Genomic DNA, 21,680 nt, shown 5'->3' with positions numbered 1-21,680 from the left:
AATGGCCCAAAGTACAAACATTTGGCCTGCAGGCCTAGATCACTATCAGCCCCCCTGTGCCTTAGGAACTCCAAATGGTCATTGTGGTAGAAAGAGGGGGTAGAAAAACAGTCAAGATTATTTTCAATTCTACATCCCCACTGTACATATACATATACACATCTTCAATGTTCAAAACATTTGGGATGCTCAATATTTTTTGTGAAAACTAGCATACATTTTATATTCCACTAACTTTGCAACCGTCCACTAACTCTCATTAGACTTAAACATTAGTGGACTACTACAACTACTAATCCGAACCACCTAACCCTAATCTAATAGTCTGCAAAGTTACTTATTAGTTAGTAGAATGTCTAAAGTGGACCATCGAAATAAAGTGTAATCGATTGTTGAAAAGAACAGCATTTATTTGAAATAGAAATAATTTTACCGTCACTTTTGATCAACAGAATGCATATCTTTGCTGAAAAGTAAAAAAAATAAATAAAAAAAAAATCTGAAAAAGCCCATACTAAATGTATATATATATATATATCTCACAATGTGACGTAATTGTGAATATATATATATATATATATATATATATATATATATATATATATATATATATATATATATATATATATATATATATATATATATATATATATATTCACAATTACGTCACATTGTGAGACATAGTGTCTCAATCGAGAGATATGGTCACAATTGCAAACAATAAATAGGCAAATAAATAAATAAATAGTGCTTTTGAGATATAGTCACACTGTGAGATATAAAGTTGCTATTGGGAGATTATTGCTATTGAGTCATAATTATAAGAAATTATGTCACAATTGTGAGATATAAAGTCGCAGTTACCTTATAGACTTCTGATTCAGTATTCAAAAAAATCAATTAGGTTTTAAATAAGTATATTATAGTTAATTAATGCACTGCAGAAACACAGAAATAAGAGGTCAGGAAAAAGCGACAATGTAATGGTTCGCCATTTATTTAACACTTGCTACAAAAAGCACACTCTTTTTTATTTAATTAAGCTCTTAAGTCCATCATTTGAATAGTTTAACATTAATTGTCCCACAAGAGCCACTCGGTGCCTGCGGTGTCTCACTGTCCCACCTTTCCCATTTTGTTGCGTAAATTAAAAACCTAACTTGCTTTATTGACTGTTGTAATCTCCCTGGACTGCTCAGTGTTTACTGACTAATAGCATGAGGGGAAGGTTATGCATTAGTGATGAAATCTGAAAGCTTGGTGAATGCTTGCTTTTCAGTCTTAACAGTGAATAGACTTTGTACTGATAAAACAAAAGCCTCAGAGAAATAACAGACTATAGGGACACACTGCATCTTTTATGAGCAAATGTTTGTGTCATATTAGCTTAATCTCTTTTTTAAATGGATTTTGGGGAGGTTATTTGGGAGCTTTTTCCTGACCGTGACTATTATTGTAGTTTGGCCAGTCCAAGAAAGTCAGTAGGGCGAGTGTGTAGGTAAACATTTGCTACTAAAAATACAGGGCTATTAATGTGCTCAGTCAAAATGAGCAATACAAAACTTTTAATAAAACTTTCAGAAAACAGTAGCCAATATAAATGCCAGGTAACAGATGCAACCCAACTAATTCATTCAAAACGCCTGGATTTCCCCACTACACAGCGCCCTTCCTTTGTGTGTCAAAGTCACGCATAATGTTTTCAATTATTTGAGGTTCTTCATTCCCAACACTCCTGCCATATGGTGACCTTCAGATGAGAGAAAAGCGACAGCACGGGCGTAGCAGTAATGCTTAGGAGGGAAGCACCGCAAAAACAGGTGCGAACAAACACACACACACACACGCTTTGAGTGACAATAGCACAGAAGCTACATGTTTCAATCAAAACCGGAACATGTGGCGTTGCTCAAGGTGTCAGCATCTGACAGTCGTCATTTATAGAGACGCTAATTAATTCAAGCATTAAAACTTTAATGAGGGAGACGGCGCAGGTGTGTTACTTACAGGCAGAGACAATACAACACATGGAGTACAACCTGATTAACACCTTAGAAGTAATAAAAAAAACACTCAAATCAAAATGTCAGCAGCATTCTCTTACAAACAGACAATAAACCAAGGGCGATTCTGCAGTATATTTATACAGAGAGAGCACTCGTAAATTGACTGCAAACAAGCAGTTCAACACTGTTGACCCAACATATCTACAGTATACAAACAGTAAACACACTACCATTCAAAAGTTTGTGCTAAGAATTTCTTTTATTTATCAAGGATGCAATAAATGTATAAAAAATGTCAAACTTTTTTTTTTGTATCAAAAAATGTTACAAAAGTTTTCTATTTCAAATAAATGCTGTTCTCTTGAACTTTCAATTCATTAAAGAATCCAAAAGAAAAAAAAATCAGTTTCAACAAAATTATTAATCAGCACAACTGTTTTCATCATTAATAATAAAAAGGGTTTCTAGAGCAGCAAATCAGCATATTATAATGATTTCTGAAGGATCATGTGACACTGAGTAAGTCTGGTAAAATACAGTAAATGCAGCTTTGGTGAGCATACGAGACTTCTTTCAAAAACATTAAATAATCTTACCAACCATAAACTTTTGAATGGTAGTGTATGAACCTTTTAACTTTAACTATGTTTATTTACATGTCACATAGACTATTGCATATTACATGTTTTGACAACAGGCAGAGTGCATGATTACCATTTTAAAAACGAGATGCAGGCGGCTGTTAAGTGATTCATAATCTACATAAAATGTCAACTATAAATATTTAATATCAAACTGGGTGACAATATTCAATGTGCATGCTCTCATACTTTTATGCATTATTCAACAACTTTGGAGGGTTTGGAATGGTGGGTGTTTTTTGTATCCAACTATAAATGGGCACAAGTTTCTCTTGAAAAAGATTGTAATGACTAATTCAGCTCACTTCTACACAACCACTTTCATTACATGGAGGTTTGATAAGTTCTAAACAGATCAATGCAATTGAAGCATCATTGTCTGGAACCTCGACTAGCATGGAAACAGGAATGTGAATGTAGGAAAACAGCAGGGCTATTTTTGTATCCAACTATGAAAGGACACACAATTCTCTTGAGACAAAAAAAAACACAAAAAAACAAGCTTGGTAGATCTTGAAGCACGAGTACTGAAATTATCAAAATTGAACTAAAATGACTTAAAATTAAATACGTAAAATTAACTAATTTGTTAACATTAGTTAATGCATTAGGTACCATGTCCTATCATTTATTAATCTAGATTAGTGTAGATTTATAAACATACAATTGTTCATTGTTATTTAATGTTTGATAATAATGAATTAATGGTACAAATTTGTTAAAATATGTACAAATTAACATTAACCTAGATTCATTAAAAGTGCAATATAACAGAAGTAGTGATGGATCTTTTCTTCCGTATTGTGATGCACAACATCGACAAAGAACAAAATGCATGACAGGGTCTTGGTTCGATCCATCGATTGTTTGGATTTTGAGTTGTGGGAGGTCTGGGCTTACTTTACAAGAGAGAAGACTGTAATATTACCAGAATATCGAGTTCAAGAACGAGGTCAAGTGTTCTATATAGTTTGGATATGGGTAGTATGAATGAAATTTCACTTCACTGCCATTCATAAATCCTCTCCCGTGGCCTCATGGGATAGCGAATGTGCACTTCAGAAACTTGGTGGAAGTAATAGGTCATGCGGGTACTTTTCACCTACGGTTTTTCTAATACTACGTACTGAGACATACTACTCTGTTGGCATTCTGTTTTTTTTGCATATATAAATTAGGGAAGTATTCAATTTTGGATGCAGCGATGGAGGTTTTAGATGATATTGGAGCATCATTGTCTTAGTAGTGTATTTTTCAACCTAATCTAGAATAAAAACAGATGTGAAAATGAAATGCATGTTTCATTGCAAAGCCTAAAGCAATAAAAAAAATCCACATCCAATGTTTCACCTACCACTTCTCGTCACTCTAAACATTCACTATACTTACTCTTCACTGTCCCATTATGTTAAATACTCGATCCAAAGAGTCCAACTTCCTTACTGAAATGTAACTCTGCTGTTTTATTTTTCTCATGCACAAGAAAAGTGCAATGGACAAGACTCCTGTCTTTCTGTCTCTCTTAATCGTCTTTGTTCAGAGAACGTCCTGTTTTGTTGAGAACAGTACTTAATTCATTAATGAGGTTTTGAGGCAACTGCACACCTCTGCTGGGCAACGAGGGCAACGAGGGCAACGAGGCTTTCCTCTGTGATAGCTGGGTGAGAGTGCTGGCGTCTTGTTGAATTGATACTCTTCGCTGAGACCGGAGTGTGTCATCAATCACCATTTCATGCCTGGGGACACATGGAGTTCCCTTACAGCTTGTCAATGTATGCCTCGAGTCTGGTTGGTTGCCCTCATCTGTGGTCATTTGGTTTTGTGTATTTGAACCTTCTATACTTGTAGTGAGGACTGACTTTCCTTTAACCTGCAGAAGAGCAGAAAGTACATGAATATTCGTGGTTATATGAGTCAAAGGCTGTTTTGTATGCAGGGAATAGACTTGAACAACCATTTTGTGGACAAGACGATATGGATAAGGTTTAACTGTCAACAAAGATGGAGATCAGGTCTGATTACTGCTAACTGTGCTGGCCTTTAGAAATGTTCACTGAAGCAAACAATGCATTAAGCAACTTTAAATGAAAAGGTTTGTTAAGCATTTATGACATTTATGTGAGTGTAGAGCAGGATTAATGCTGACCTCTCTCTGGTGTTTGGCTGTGCTGGTCTGTGCAGGGCTGTAAGTGGATGTTCTCCCTCTGCTCAGGTTATAAGGTAATGATGCACTCTGCTTTAGGTCTTTAGGCCATAAGTCACCTTCATGCTGCAAGTACATTTACATTTATGCATTCGGCAGATGCTTTCATCCAAATCAATATTGAATTCAAGGATTACATTTTATCAGTTTATGCAGGAATTGAACCCATGATTTTGGCTCAATGCTAGTGCCATGCTCTACAGTTTGAGCTAAAGGGAATAGAAAGAGCAATTTCCAGCCAATGGAAATTTCACATTTCCGGGCTTCTCAGAAGCGGAAGTCATCATAAGTTGGGTAAACTTATATAGTGGTGAATGGGAGTCAACAGCAAATATAATTTTTGTTTTCCAATTTGCTCCACTAGCAAAGAAAAAAAAATCCATGATAGTGTTTCCAAGACTTATATATATATATATATATGAAAAACTTTACTACATTTGCGATGTTGACAACTGTGGAAACAAATCACCACAGTCTGTGAAAAGGGTCCATCAAATATTTTACAGGTGAGCATAATCTATTAGTGTGGCAAAACACTAAAAGTATATATACTTGTCATAACATCTACACTACTGTACAAAAGATTAGGGTCAGTAATTTATTTCTTTTGATTACATTTAATCAGTTGAGATGCATTACAATGATCAAAAATGGCAGTAAAGACATTTATAATGTTATAAAAGATGTCAATTTTAAATAAATGCTGTTCTTTTGAACTTTCTATTTATCCAAAAATCCTGAAATATTTTTTTTAATCACTGTTTCCAAAAAAAAATATAGCAGCACCACTGTTATATATAATAACTGTTATAATAATAAGAAATCAGCATAAAATCAGCATATTAGAATGATTTCTGAAGGATCATGTGACACTGAAGACTGGAGAAATGATGCTGAAAATTCAGCTTTTCCATCACAGGACTAAAATACATTTTATAAAATATTAACATAGAAAACAGTTACTTTAAATTGCAATAATATTTCACAATTTTTGATTAAAAAAAAAAAGCAGCCTTGGTGAATATACAAGACTTATTTCAAAATACCCAGACTTTTTAACGGTAGTATTGTCAGCTGAGAATTAGTATCACTGCAACAAAAAGCCAATCACAGTGTGCAAGTATGCAAATAGATAATTTAGTATGAAAATATTAGTGACATTTGTTGAGTCCGTTTTACTGAATAGTTTCACTCTAATCATTAGAGTGAAACTATTCAGTAAAACGGACTCAACAATGTATGAGGAAAATCATTATAATACTGCCTACCAAGTTTTATTAATTTGCATGACATTTCTAGGCCTACAAATCCAAATTTTGCCTGATATTTCGATATTTTCCATGACAGTGGGAACTTGGGGTAAAAAACGAGAAAACGTATACCTTACTATTAAGCTTTAAGTCTCAGGCAAGACAGAGACAAAAAACTTCCATATATTCTCAAGCAGCTCTAACTAACACTAACTTTCTGACCTTAATGATGTAGGAACACAAATGTTCCGGAACATTCTGGACCTATTCCTGAGCTGAACACTCGCTAAGACAGCTCATACTTTCCACTGTGACTTTATGGCCTTTGAGTTGTTCTTCACGTCTACATCCTCGTTTTAGCAGCAGAAGGTCTCATCTGCCTGTTCCTTTACCTACCCAGCACTGCTCTCCAGTTTCTATGGAAACCATGCCAAGCAGAACGCTGGGTGAAATGGAAGCAGCGAGAGGTTACAAGAGTCTCAGAGCACGGAGTCTCAATTAATCTACCTGCATGGACTCCACGACCACTTTTAGCACAAGTAATAATGAGACACAACAATATGTACAGTGAATTATGGTACATGCCCTCAAATCCTCGTTTACTCTACCGCCTGGAGGGAAAAAAACTCGAGAAAACCTCTCTGTGCCCCACCTCCCCGGAATAGGAAAAAAAAACATTAAGAACTGAAGTGCTTTATTTTTCTCCCTCGTATCAGTTCAAAACCACAAAAGCAAGAATAAACCTCAACAATGAAAATAGTGAACCTGTAGGAAGTAGATAAGGATGAGGCATTAGGACCGAAGAGAAGAGCAGGAAAAATCTGAGAGGGTTAGCGGATTGGAGGAGAGATCTAAACAATGGCTAAATCATCTACTCCTCTGCCATCTCTTGCCTTTGGTTTAAGTTATTAAACTGAATCAGCTGAGTCAGGCCCTCAGCGTGTACTAGTGCCCAGCTTGTCTAAAGAAGAGTCTGCTGGAACCAGTGTTATTGTGGCAGTCTGCATGACCTTATTTCAGCTAAAAGACCTTTCCGGATAATGTGATTTATACTCGTGGAGGATAACCTTGAAAACATTCTCTCAATTCTTAAGGCTAGTTTTCTTATAACTCTCTGGAAAAAGGAAATGCTGCATTATTAAAAAAAAAGGTACTTATTATGGAAATATTACACATTACTTTTAAGTGCAAAATAATGTAATGTTTCCGGACACGTTTTCGGTTTTAACTGCATGTTAATTGCAATTCTATGAAAATGTATTAAAGTTTAAATTTATATTAAACACAATTAGCTGAATTTTATAGTGTTCTTTGACCCACTTGTGTACATCTGTAAATGTAATTTCATTACTTCTATTGTTTCTGAAATGTATTGACAGGCATTAATGGAAAACTAAATAGACCTTATTGCAATTTATATTGAAACATGTCTGTATTGTATTCAGATATATTTTAAAAATATATTAACTTTGAATTTAATATTGAATATCACATTACAGTTTAAATTATAATAATATATTCCACATTTGCTTTATAATGTTTCTCATAAAAAAATAAGTGGACTGTTTAAAGCACAACAAAAAGATTATTAAAACAAAGACTTAAAATGTACTTTAAAATAAAACTTTTAATTTAACATTATTACAAAGTGCACACAAAGTTCACTCTTTAAGTACTTTTATTTTATTAACATTATCATTTTCACTAGGGTGTGCAGTGATGGCACCAGATGCTAATACCATGCATACCATATTCATGTACCATGGTATTTATGGTACTCCAAGGTGCAATGCAGAATACATTACAAGTCCAAAAAAAGAATAAAAAGGAAAGGTAATATCATGGTACTTTATGAAGGAAGAAATGCCTCACATTGGGTTGCTAAAATGAAGCATTTCCAGATGTGGAATAGTACATCTAAAAATTGCATTAGAAAACCTCTTAACGTGCCCATTTTTTAACAATGTTAACTGTACATTATCAGCACTTAGAACGAAGAAAGCTCACCTTCACTCTGATAATGGAGGTGACCCAGTCCTGCTGAGAATCATTCCCTTTACAGCAGAAATACCTTTTTCAGGGAGGATGAAAATACATACAATCAGAACACTGAAGCACTTAAGTGTCCTATTTGAAATTCAGTCATGCAGTTCTGTACTTCAATTGCTAAGCTGTATAAAACCTTAGTACGTTTCAGGCTGGTATATTAAAAAAAGGGAGGTATTATCCAGTTCCAGCTAAATGTTTTTCTTAAAAACAGTGCTGAAGCGTGTGATTGAATGTGCAATTAGGAACAGAGTTAATTGCACTTACCACTGCTGCTTTTCAGTATAAACAGTGAATCCCCAACTGTTGAAAATTTGTCAGAAAAACGACAAAAAGTATCACATTAGTTTCACAGCATTTCATTCAGGTTCTCCACATCAACTATATTCAGCTTTTTCCTGATGGTGTCACAGTCTGACCTCTCGAGAACCTCTAAAGTGCTAAGATACCATTAAATTCAGCTTAACTTTCGCAGCCAGCAGACAAGCATAATAGAAACGATGACCTATTTTGCTTGTGTAAGAGATTTATATCAATACCACATGCCCTGTTATACTTTACTCTCTTATAGATGTAACGTTTTGGCTGACCTACTTCTCGTTAATTTATTTAATTCATGGTTCATGGTCTAAATGGTTCAAAATCTTTTCTGACCTCACACACAGCATTTTAGATTGTGGAACAAAGAAAAAAAAGAAAAGAAAAAAAATTACATGTGATATGTGCATATCACGTTATTTGGTTTCCAATCAAGCTGTACAGTAATTGTAACATAAGTGTAAAACAAAATATTACCCAATTGTGCGTATAGAGTACAAAAAATTCAATGTATGAACAAAACAAATGAAGATTTCGCTCCCACAACTTAATTTGTGGCCACATGTTAATTTATTTTAGTTAAATCGTGTCAACCTTTGGTTAATTAATTCCCTTGGTTTATGTAAATCGTGGCCATGTTGGATTAATTATTCGTTCCCACAAGTTTTTAATTCATGGTCACATATTATTAATTTGTTTTGGTTAAATTGCGGCCATGTTGTATTAATTTGTTCCCTCCTTTTAATTAAGCTAAATAGTGGCAACAAATTCTTTACCACGAATTAGGAATTTCTGGGAACGAAATCCACAATTAATGCCCATGTTATCTTGGGTTTTTTACCCGCATGAGACACTGTGGTAGGAATGTTAATGATGGTTCCTGTGATGCATGTGTGTCCACTGTTGTGTGAAGATGTGTTTTAAGGGTACTTCTACATTAATACATACATTTAAAAAAGGCATTTTCGTTTCAAAACTAGAGTTTTCCAAAAGTTGCTCAGGGTTCGAAAAATCACCAGCCCAACATCCCGGGGCTATTGTGTTTTCCAGTCGGGCTGGAGGTTGCTAATACAATGCAAAATCAGATATACAGTATGTACAATAACAATTTTACGTTAACATTACGATGTCTAGAAATCAATTTCAATAGTAAAGTTACATTGGGTTTAATTAGTCTTTTAATGAAATCTACTAATATTGTTAGTGCCGAGAATTTTCAAGTGAATAAATGCATAGATAATCCGCACTCGTATAGTTTTTTTGTTTTTTTTTCTCATTAAAACCGAATATGTTCATCAGTGGTTACAGTCTGTATCAAGCAGGGACACATTTGTGTGCATTTTGTTTTGTGATTTCACCGGAACGAATAGAGTGTCTCCACAACGGCGATAGATTGAAGAGTGCGTCCGAGTGAAGACTGTGCGCGAGCCACAAGAGAACACTATCCATATATTGTATCCATGCAACTGATCACAGCGGCAACGAGCACTCAGCTTGATTTAAAAAACAACACATTTTAGCGCTAGATCGTCTCTAATTTAATAACAAACTAAATGAATGCTCTGCTAGTTAACTGGAGATGTTTTATGTATTTGTATTAGGTACATCATAATGTTTCAAAAAGTGGTGGGGGGCAATATCGATCCTGAGAAAAAGTGGTGGGGACATGTCCCACCCGTCCTACCCGCAAATTACGCCTATGCACATGATCAATAAAAATTAAAGCTCCACTTTCACATGAATGCTTTACTTTGCGTGTCAGAATGTTTGAATCCAAGTGCTAACACACTATCACTGTAAAGCTGCTTTGAAACAAACAAATCTGTATGGTAACAAGCGCTACATAAATAAAGATGACTTGACCATCATATATTCTGCTATATAAACAGCATAAAATAATTACAGCACTATTTACTTGCCTCAAAAAAGTCTGGTATTGTTATTATTATTATTTATTGCTACACTTCAATATGTGAATTATTCCATCAGAAAATTAACACTTTTAACGTTGTCAGACTTTAAAACAACAGAGCTGCGCAGTTCAGTTGATATCTCCGATTCAGAATGATTCATGTTCCATACTGGTCACACAAATTTCAGTTCAGTTAGAACCAGATGCATATTTGTATTGATGATTCTAATTTGATTATTTTATATCCAAAAAAAGTTTTTGATTGATGTTTTGATTAACCAATTTTCTACATTACAAATTGTCTTTTTATTTGGGCTAGTAAAATTCATTTCGGGCTACCAAAATCTGAAGAGTGCCTGCCTGAAGGGCTACCAGCGATTTTGAAATTTTGCAAGCCCTGCTCATCCACACTGAAACGCCTGAAATGCTTAAATCACCTTACTATGCATGCGCAAAACGTAATACAATCTCACAAGATGATACAGAGAGACCAGACATAATAAAGTTCTTACGCTATCCTTTTGGCGTAATTTTATTAGCGAAATATCCCACCACTCACTGTTGTGTCTAGGTCACACCCAAAATCATATGATCTAAAACACAACTGTCATCACGTTTTGCCGCAGGACTGCAATTACGAGTACATTTTCTGTCATCTTTGCAGGAATGTAATATGAAGATTCATGTTGAAAATTTCTGTTTAGCAACACTATGAAAGTACATAGCAGGCACAACAATGCCGGTATAACCATAGAGATCTATGGGTACAATATGCGCCACATGACTAAACATGTCATCGTTTTCAAAAACCTTTTCACAGTCCACACTACAATGCGAAAACAGAGTTTTAAAATGTATCCACTAGTGAGAACATTTTCAAACGGCTTCATCTTTGTTGAGAAAAAAAAACGTCTCAGTGTGGACGAAAGGCACTTAAAAACAAAGGGCCGTTCACACAGAACACGTTTTATATTCTGCTGTATGTATTCTGCTGTAGTTACCTATTCCTGTTATTTCCGTTATTGCATGGCGTATCAAAAGCGCACCTCGAGACCCTCGCGTTCTGCGCTTTAAACCATTCCTGAGTGCTGTGTCTCAGTTTTAGATGCAAAGACAAGTTCTGTGTGAACGGCCCCTTAGTGTGGACAAGGCCTAGGAGAGTTTATTTTTTAAAAGTCCACAGGAACAAAAGTGCTATAGCTGAAGAAACACCCTCAGACTTAAAAAAGCTAAATAGTTTGCATACCAATACCTCAATGTAACAAATAACATGCGAGAACAGATTGGAAGTCATTTGGGGTAAAATGCTATTGTGAAAATCATGCCGTGGATACATTCACAAGGAAAATTATGAATAAAGGATCATTAGCAACAAAGACTTCAGCGCACCCATAAATTACACAACAGCCATAAATTACAAAAATGCAACATTACTGAAATGAAACAAATCCACAGTTAACAATTTTCCCAGTAGGAGAGAGAAAAACACAGTACAGTGTATTTGCTAAATTACGTTTAATGAATTTTGTAATTGTGAGATATAAATCTGCTTTTGGATTGACTGTGATAGTCTTGTTTCTGAGGGGGGCATTTGGCACTAGACCAAGCTGCTCTGCGTGTTTGGCACAAAAGATAAAGAGTGAACTAGGAGCTCATTTAAACATGAACCTAGAGTTAATGTCAGAACATTTATGAATCGATCTTAATTACACATTTAGGAATATTAATGTCTCCTCTTTCAATGTGGCAGCACTAATTGTGAATAACTTGTTTCGTAAAATAGTTTGTGGGCTCTACGTGGATTAAAATAAGGATTATAAAGAGGGTTTGGAAAAATTGTTACAAAAGACACCAGTTTGCTAATGAACTTGAGCAAGATGCAATTAGGTAACATTTTTGCTAAATGTAAAAAGAGAATAACTGCTTTTTTTGTGTGGTGTAGCACTAGATAAATACTTGAGACCATTTACCTGCTTGTTGGTTTCAACTTCCTTCGTAGCCCTAAGTAACATTTAACTGACTTTAATGAAGCCTCTCTTTCTGGCTTGGTACTCTGTGGAAACAATGGCATATGTTTCAAAATCAACAGTGCTTTAATTTTAAATAATGCTGTATCTACACATATTATGTATGTAATAATGGTAACACTTTATTTTACAGAGTCCTTGTTACATATGTTACATGTACTTACCGTAGTAATAGTAAATTATGCATAATTACATGCAACTAACCCTCAACCCTAACCCTATAGTAAGTACACGTAGTTGCTTAATATTACTCAGTACTTAAATATATAATTACACAGTAACAATGACACCTTAAAATAAAGTGTAACCTTTGAGGTGTCCTTGTTACAGTGTAATAACACATTTAAGTACTGAGTAATATTAATTAATTAACTACATGTACTTACTTTAGGATTAGGGTTAAAGTGCTACCTAATAATGCTATATATCTGTTCAAAACCTTTCCAAACAGTCACGGGGTACTAAAACTGGTTAACATGCTGTATGCAGAAAAGTGGAGTGAAAGAAAAAAAACTGCTTTATTTCCCCCAGCTCATTCACTTGAATCAAAAGGGGAAAAGCGGCAATTTCCTGTTTACAGCTGTTGGGAGCCCAAGGGCACTGTGTAAACTAGCATGTGCCGACAATGCTGTTGTTGTTGCCTGGAAGGGATGTACTTCGTATGTAATGCACTGCAAAACACGAGCGGCATAGGCGAGCACATCGACGACGGCAAAATGAGATCTAACCGAGGATCCTAACTTGCAAGGAACAGAAAACAAAGGCATCAGAATATCAATTAAATTTATGCTTCACAGCCAATTCCCACCTTCTTCACTTGATAATTAGCTGAATATTCTGCAGCAGCCAGAAATTACACTAATTAAAGAAAGAACAGCCTTCATTCAGAGTGTCTTCGTCTCTCCGCCTTCCCTCCCGGTCTCACTCACACACACACACACACACACACACACACGTCCTCACACTTTACTCAAATATCAGTTATTAACACATATTGCACTCTTTAGGAGACTGTGTCTTAGCTCACGGAGCGTGTGCCCCCGAGGAAGAGCAGATCGGCGTGCGCACGGAGTGAATAAAGTAAGTATGAGGAGATATTACAGAAAGAAAAACCTAACAGACTGCAGTTGTTTACATCACTGTACTCATTTCAGGGGGTATAAGTCCCACATTACTTTAATTCTAAATGAAAATAGCCATTATGGGTCTATTTGTTTCCTTTTTTTCTTCTTCCATGCTTATTACAAGTGGGCCCCTGCGATTGGCCCAAAGCAGGTAATTTCACATCCGCTGTGTTTTTTAATTACTATTTCATCTGTAAATGCATGCTAAGAAAACAAACAGAGATAATATAAAATGCCATGCTGGAAAATCTAAATTGGTAAACGGGAAACTGCTGACGGACTGCTGGCGAAGAGCAATACTGCGTAGAGGTTGATCCTGATGAACAGTGGGGATGGAGATATTAAAATATTACCATGAGCAGAGATACTTAAAGACCCTGCAAACCATCTGTGAAAATGTAAGAGTCATACTTTTATGTCCTTGTATAACAGCAGTTTTTTGTCTTGTAGAACCAGGTATCGGTCCTGAAACTTATTCCCCAATAGCAGTTTGGAGGAACCATCTTTGAATTTGAGTTGCTCTCCTTTAATGAAATCTTTCAGTTTATCTGTCACAAACACAGAAGAACACACAGAAAACATATTGAGTCATACTATAAACTATTTATGAGACACAGAACATACAAACTGTAGGTATACTATTGCACCAGTGCGGCCCCTACTGTGCCAAGTGTCGTAAGTTTTTAAAATGTCTAAAGTTGAAATCTCCACTGAAACACATTTCCAGCTTAACACATTTGCGAGTCTAGCAATTACACATCCTGGCAAATGAATAAACCTTTGCATAACAGCACTGCTTAATATATATTAATATCTTTAGTGAGGCATGCAGAGAAGCTATTACTCAGCGCAGGTACAAAATTATGATTTCTTCCATTACTGATGGTTTCAATAGGAAACCGAAAAAAAAAAAACGTTGCTTTGCTTTTCTGCAAGTAAGCCATTCATCATCAAGAGTGAAAAATTGATCAGGAAATTGGTACTGAGACTGTAAAAAGTTATGAAATTAGGCCAATATCAGAAAACTTTATAACTGGTAGTAACTAAGACTGGGTGATTTATCAAATATTCACAATATATTCACAAACCCTGAAATCAGTTTAAACCCTGAAATCAGTGATTTATTTATTGTCATCACTGGAAAATGTTCACGGAAGTCTCCATGTGGGATGTTTCATTATTAAAATAAACATAAGACAGATGTCTCCAGTTTTAATAGCATTGCTTATTTAAACGTCACTAGCGAAAAAGGCTTTAACGTTGTCTATTCTGATTAATGTCCAGGAATCAGTCCTAAAATGTTTTCAACTCTAATTCAACGTTTTGTTTTGGTCCTCATCTGAAAATGTTCATTTTAGTATTTTACAAAAAATATGTGAACTGTACTGTTTTATTGATGCATAAACATGCAAATTATTGAATACACAATATCATTCTTCCTTGTGTTCATTTAGTGAATAAAATATGTATATACTGAGATATGCTGAATATTGTCAAGGCTGGACAAATATGATATACAATAAAATCAAGCACTGTTTTAAGCTTAACCAGAAGCTGATCTTCGAATGTGGCTCCAATGAAACAATGACTGTAAATGTAATAGATCCATATAGTTGTTTCATTTGTTAATCATAGTTTGGAGCGATCTGCTAGGGTGCATTAGGAAATTCAGTGTTGGTACCTGAGTTGGAATCTGTCATTTTAGAACCAGAATATTTCTTAATGAGCAGGAAGGCTGAGCTGGGATCCTCCAGAGAGCTCCACTCCAATACCTGCTCCAGAATCCTCTCTTTGTAGTGTAAGGGCCGCTCTGAGCACAGAGAGAAATGATAGGTAGGATAAGTGAATGCAAATCTCCATCTGACTTGTTTCATAATTGACTGCGACTGCGAGGCCAGAAACATACGCTATGCAAAATGTGAACAAACGCTTCTAGCTGCGCAAGCTCGATTTCACACATCATTGTGCTCCAAAGAAGTGTCAGGGCACAATTCATATAAGTACGTACAATAAAATGCATGTTGAAATGCAGTGGACGGGCATTTGTGTACATGTGTAGAGTATGTTTCTGGCCAAAAAGGTTTAAAAACTTTTAAAAGACTCTCTAGAATTTCACAAATTAATCTGTAGGATTGTATATACTTGCATCACTTCACTTGAAAATACAAAAATAACACATACAGATAATGTGGAGAAAAAAAAAAAAGAATCCTCATCATCATCACCACCCTCTAACAAACTGTTTTTGCTTTGGGTTTGTCCTCCACACAAGCATAATTATATAGTGCAAATTTGTAATTATCGCCAGCCAATCTGACTATGATTACAAAACACACTCAAGTGCAAAATAGATCCATTATCAAGTTGTAATTTGTAAAAAGGAAAACACAATGTTCGCTATTGGCAAAAATCACTCTTACACCACCTGTCTTCCCCCTCCCACCAATGCCATCACAATCTGTTAATAGTTTCTCATAATAACCACCATGAAATAATAATAGTACTAATCATGCTCATTCACTTTTCGCATTCGCATTTTAATGTGTGCTTAGGCTTTAGGAGGAACATTGTCAAATGCTCTGATAATATGCTAAAAAAAAAGAATTCATTCATAAGTTAAATTTACGTTTTGATTTCAATTGTTTCTAGTGTATTTGTAAGATTTAACAGCATTGTAACCTTACCCATCTCTCCATTCTCAATGACCTCAAAAGTGGTCCAGAGATCTTGAGCTTTGACCTCCTTCCCCTTCATCTCCAGAGTGCAGACGGCAAGCTCATCTGACCTCATACTGGGAGACACCTTATAGAGACAGACATCAGAATCAGTCTGTTGTCAGTGTTTTTTAATGTTCAAGACTTCATTTCCTTGTTCAAAAGGATTTATCTACTTTTGCCGGAGGAAAATTGAAAGGAAAATATGAAAAAAGATATCAAAGAAGTGTCAAGAGGGAAAAAAACCACTCGGAAACAACCTCTATTAACTGAGGTTTATCTTGAATACTGATAAAACACAATTACTCTCACAATTAAATCAAACATGCCTTTGATTAACTGCAGTTTGATTTAGTCTGTGGCAGAATACCCTCTAGGTTCAGACACACAGACAGCCAGACAGTCACACACACACACACACCACAGAGAGCGAGTGAGGGAAACAAACCTTGATTAAACAGCACTTCTCTGGCTCCTTTTTTTCCAAGTAGACTTCAAATATCAGGTCACCAGCAGGAGAGAACTGCAAACATCGGTACACACAGAGAGACAAAACACAGAAGACTTAAGATTTAAATACATACTTAAAGGGATAGTTCACCCAAAAATGAAAATTAGCCCATGATTTACTCAGTCAAGCTTTATAATGGCAGTGAATTGCTGTTTCTCTTTTGAAGTCCATAAAAGTGCATCTATCCATCATGAAAGTGCTCCACACGGCTCCGGGGGGTTAATAAAGGCTGAGTTTGTGTAAGAAAAATATCCATATTTAACACGTTACAAAGCTTCCCGCCAAACGCCTAAACTTGTGACGTCGGAAGTAGCGTAGTGCATCATGGCGTAGTGTAAATATCAGCGGTAAGTTGCATTACTCTCATAAGTTGCGCTTTAGACTTGCGTGCAATCCATATATTCGTTTGGCCAATTTTTTTTTTTACACAAACTTATCACTTCACTTCAGAAAGCCTTTATTAGCCCCACGGAGCCGTGTGGAGTTCGTATATGATGGATAGATGCACTTTTTTGGACTTCAAAACAGAAACAGCAATTCACAGCCATTATAAGGCTTGGAAGAGCCAGGGCATTTTTAATATAACTCATTGTATTCGTCTGAAAGAATGTCATATACACCTACAGTAGGATGGCTTCAGGGTGAGTAAATTATGGGAAAATTTTCATTTTTCTGTGAACTATCCCTTTAATTCATATAAATGTACAGAAAGAAAGAAAGAAAGAAAGAAAGAAAGAAAGAAAGAAAGAAAGAAAGAAAGAAAGAAAGAAAGAACACAGCTTTTCTAAGTATACAGCAGTCTTTAATGATATAACACAAAAGCAATCAACAGCCCATTCAGTTCAGACCAGCGTCTGTGTGTGTCTGACTAAATGACACACAGCTGGAGTCCCACACATCATTTAGCCGCATTACACAACAAAAGCTGGCAAACATCTTAGCTCATGTAAACCAGAGATTAAAGCTTCCTTTCTAAACTGCTTTGGCAAAATGTATTTAAATGTAGCGTAAATGACACATATGCTACTGTAACATTCTATAAGAAAAGTGTAGAAACACTCTTATTCAGATATTCTGTTTCGTACAGCAAAACATGGTTATTTTTGCACCCAAGGTATAGTACCAGTCAAATGTTTGGACACAACTAGCCGAATACATGTTTCTCACAGACCATTTGATTTAAAGAAGTGGTTCCCAACCAGGGGGCCCGGATCCACTGGGGCCTAAGCAAACTTAAAATATATAAAAATTGCATTACATTTTTTTTCCCTCCTCAATAACTATTGTTTTTATTGGAGAAAATACCGAATCAGAACCTTGAATATATAATAAAAATATAATAACCTTGGCCTATAATAAAAAATATATTATCTGTAAATACTAGAGAAAACATCTTAGCCAATATGAAGGGATAATGTGTATTAAATGTGTATTAGAATAATGTGTTGGACAATGGGTGGCCACTGAGTCAAAAAGGTTGAGAACCACTGATCTAAAGGCTTTTGCTTAAATGCTTGAAGACTTTTTCATATATAAATGGGCCAATAACATGACATTATACCATGGTCTGGGTGAATACTCGATTCTGATTGGCTGCAGGGTGTCCATTAAAAAGTGATAATATACACCTAGGAAAGGCGTCCCGTCAATTTGCCTGATGACAGTTCTAAATGATTGCGCTGGCTCAAACTCACTGATCAACTGCTGCGGTCGGGTCGCTGTGGCCACGTTGCTTGGCAACGCCTGTATACGGGAGATATTAAATAGTGCGCTCGACTTAATAAATAAAAACCCTCACGATTTTTACTCTAAAACACATTAAAGTATTATTAATTGATTAAATATTTCTTTCTTTCGTAAGTGACCATGGTATAAGCGGGTTAATGCCCTTCGAGGTGTCCATTGTCAGGTATTAATGGACTTCGCCGTCGTCCATTAATACCTGATAATGGACACCTCGTCGGGCATTAACCCTTACTTCATGTACGGTCCAGATCTATTAAATTTGTGGAAAATACATTACAAAATCTATTAATAAGGTTTAATTTGTTAACATTAGTTAATGTATTAACTAACATGAACTAACAATGAGCAACACATTTGTTACTGTTTTTGTTAAACTTTGTTAATATAGTTTAAAAAATATAGTTCATGTTACTTGTCATGCAACAAAACTGTTGATTTTAATAATGGATTAGTAAATGTTAAAATTAACATGAACTAAGAATAATAAATTATTAGTTCATATTAACTAATGTAGTTAACTAATGTTAACTAATGAAACCTTTTTTGTAAAGTGTTACCGAATTTCCAAGTGCTTCAAGAATTTGCCTTGCCCCAACTGTCCTTGCCCCAACTTGAACATATACACAGAAACTTTTTAAACTTGGACAGCAGCAAACAAAGGAAGATTAATTTGTTTTCAGCTTATCTGAACAAATTGTTCCTTGTGGTGCCAGAAAGGTATAAAGAAGAAGACGGAAAGGTTAGGTAGCACAAAGAGCTTGCCGTTTGCTCTAATTTGCTCAAAACAATACCAATACAGGTCAAAGTGATTATGTGACCTGTGAAAACGTACACACGCATATATGCAAACACAAACAGGTTAAAAGCTAAACACACACATTTATGGACTGTAACATCATGCTCTATAAAAATCTCTCACACCAGCACCTATTTAACAGAGAGGTTAAAAGGGGTGACTTACTGTGGTATCCTTCCACCTGGTGATAAAGCTGTTTTCTTTCTCCATTTGCCTAACCTGCTCTTCATTGACCTGTTTTAATGGACCCACAGAGATAAACAGAGATTAAAGCCCCAGTGCACAGTAAACAGACCTGCTCACATCCCCAACAGCAAAGTCAGGGCATTTCAACTACTCAAAATGCGTCCCATAAGATGACTTGTTTAAAATGGCACATCAGAAAACTTAAAGGAGAAGTTCACTTTTAAAATGAAAATTCTGTCATCATATAATCACCCTCATGTTGTTTCAAACCTGTATGAATTTCTTTCTTCTGCTGAACAGAAAGGAAGATATTTAGAAGAATGTCAGTAACCAGACAGTTTTTGGGTCCCATTGACTTCCATAGTATATTTTTTTCCTACTATGGAAGTCAATGGGACCCAAAAACTGCCTGGTTACTGATATTCTTCTAAATATCTTCCTTTCTGTTCAGCAGAAGAAAGAAATTCATACAGGTTTGAAACAACATGAGGGTGATTATATGATGACAGAATTTTCATTTTAAAAGTGAACTTCTCCTTTAAAAGTTGAAGTAGATATTTTTACATTTAGATTACCTTTGCCATCATCTAATGCTCACTTAAAGCTATATTTATATTACAAAACACTACTACCACTGTTAAATGTCATCTCAAAGCAAATTTCCATTTATCAAATGTTTTATTTAATTACTGTTCAAAAGTTTGAGGTCAGTAAGATGTTTTAATGTTTTTTGAAAGAAGTCTCGGTAACACTTTACTTAAAGCCTTTATGTATAATTTATTATACAAGTATTTTTAATGCATTAATTATGGCTTGTATGCACCTTATTATGGATTGAATGGTCTCATGTAATCACAGTTATAATACATTATAATAAACCACTAGAGCGTATAATGCATTAAGGAATCTGTGAATATTATAATGCAATTTTAACTATTTATGAAAATATAAATGCATTATAACGTACATTATGAATACCTTTATAATGCATTAAACAAAAAGGCTTTAAGTAAAGCATTAACAAAGTCTCTTATTCTGCATCAAGGCTGCATTTATTTGATCAGAAATCTAGTAAAAATAGTCATATTTTGAAATATGATTACAAAAGAACAACTGCTTTCTATGTGAATATATATTAAAATGTAATATACTCCTGTAATGGCAAAGCTGAATTTTCCGCATCATTACTCCCGTCTTCAGTGTCACATGATCCTTCAGAAATCATTCTAATATGCTGATTTGCTGCTCAAGAAACAATTCTTATTATCACTGTTGAGAACATTAGTGGTGCTTAATAGTTGTGGAAACCATGATACATTTTTTCAGAATTATTTTATGAATAGAACGTTCAAGAGAACAGAACTGATTTGAAATAGATCATTTAAAGAAAGTCTTTACTGCCACTTTTGATACATTTAACTCATCCTAGCTGAAAATCTGTATTCATTTCTTTAAAAAAAAGTTTTTTAAACGGTAGTGTATGTAGACAAAATAATACAGCATTTTAACATTATTTATTTAGGTGGAAATATACATAATTGATCAGAACATTAAGACTGTGGAGAAAAAGGTTCTATTTTATTAAAGGATTGATAAAATTGAGATATTAACTTTGCAGAATGACAAAAAAAAACTGAGAAGATGGCTCATTTGTGACAAAAACAAAACACATTAATGTGTATAGTAAACTTAATTTTCACCCGCATGTCATGCTACATGTTACTTCAGTGGAATTGCCATATTTTTCTCTAGATTATGGCTATTTGTCACAATAAACTTCACGTTTCACACGCTCTCCTCCTTTCCTTCTCTCTAAAAGTACAAGTGTGTGTATGTGTGAAGCCAGGGGAACTATGAAAGTATGAGCGTGCTGAGAGGGGAATTAGCACAGCGCAGCACTGTAAATCCCATTACAGAGGCAAGCGTCCAAGTGCAACACAAACACCGTCCCCTTCTTCACACACTTATACTAGTGCTGCGCATTTCGTGGTGTTGAATGGAAATGCTTTTCACTGTTCATAGCACCATGGATTTTGTCATATACTCTGTAATGGGTAAACAGCCACAGCTTGCCAGTATGATATCGCCCTCTTCAAATGAGGGGTTTGACACAGACAGGCCTGTTGTTCATCAGTCATGTATTTTCATGAGCAATAATTACAACTGACAAGATACTATTTCTTGCATCTGGATCAGATTC

The 21,680-nt window shown here is 35.3% G+C and overlaps 1 protein-coding gene across 2 annotated transcripts in view; it reads right to left on the bottom strand.

Annotated features, from left to right (window-relative positions):
- Window positions 1–1,953: 1,953 nt before the first annotated feature.
- The window catches only part of arap2 (ArfGAP with RhoGAP domain, ankyrin repeat and PH domain 2), a 106,600-nt gene continuing 86,873 nt past the window's right edge, over window positions 1,954–21,680 (bottom strand). For both annotated transcript variants that reach the window (XM_084108155.1, XM_084108156.1), the window contains exons 24-33: window positions 19,460–19,528; window positions 16,690–16,764; window positions 16,212–16,329; window positions 15,209–15,337; window positions 13,939–14,075; window positions 12,347–12,429; window positions 8,414–8,449; window positions 8,108–8,171; window positions 4,794–4,916; window positions 1,954–4,517 (exon numbers count right to left, since the gene is read on the bottom strand). In XM_084108155.1, the coding sequence (XP_083964281.1) occupies window positions 4,170–4,517; window positions 4,794–4,916; window positions 8,108–8,171; window positions 8,414–8,449; window positions 12,347–12,429; window positions 13,939–14,075; window positions 15,209–15,337; window positions 16,212–16,329; window positions 16,690–16,764; window positions 19,460–19,528 (1,182 nt within the window). In that variant the 3' untranslated portion in view covers window positions 1,954–4,169. The remainder of the gene's footprint in view (window positions 4,518–4,793; window positions 4,917–8,107; window positions 8,172–8,413; window positions 8,450–12,346; window positions 12,430–13,938; window positions 14,076–15,208; window positions 15,338–16,211; window positions 16,330–16,689; window positions 16,765–19,459; window positions 19,529–21,680) is intronic.

This window comes from Abramis brama (assembly GCF_963993115.1).
Source record: "Abramis brama genome assembly, chromosome: 3".
In the NCBI taxonomy this organism is placed as follows: Eukaryota; Metazoa; Chordata; class Actinopteri; order Cypriniformes; family Leuciscidae; genus Abramis; species Abramis brama.
Note: the sequence above shows the minus strand (reverse complement) of the source record. Positions and strands in the feature narration are given on the sequence as shown.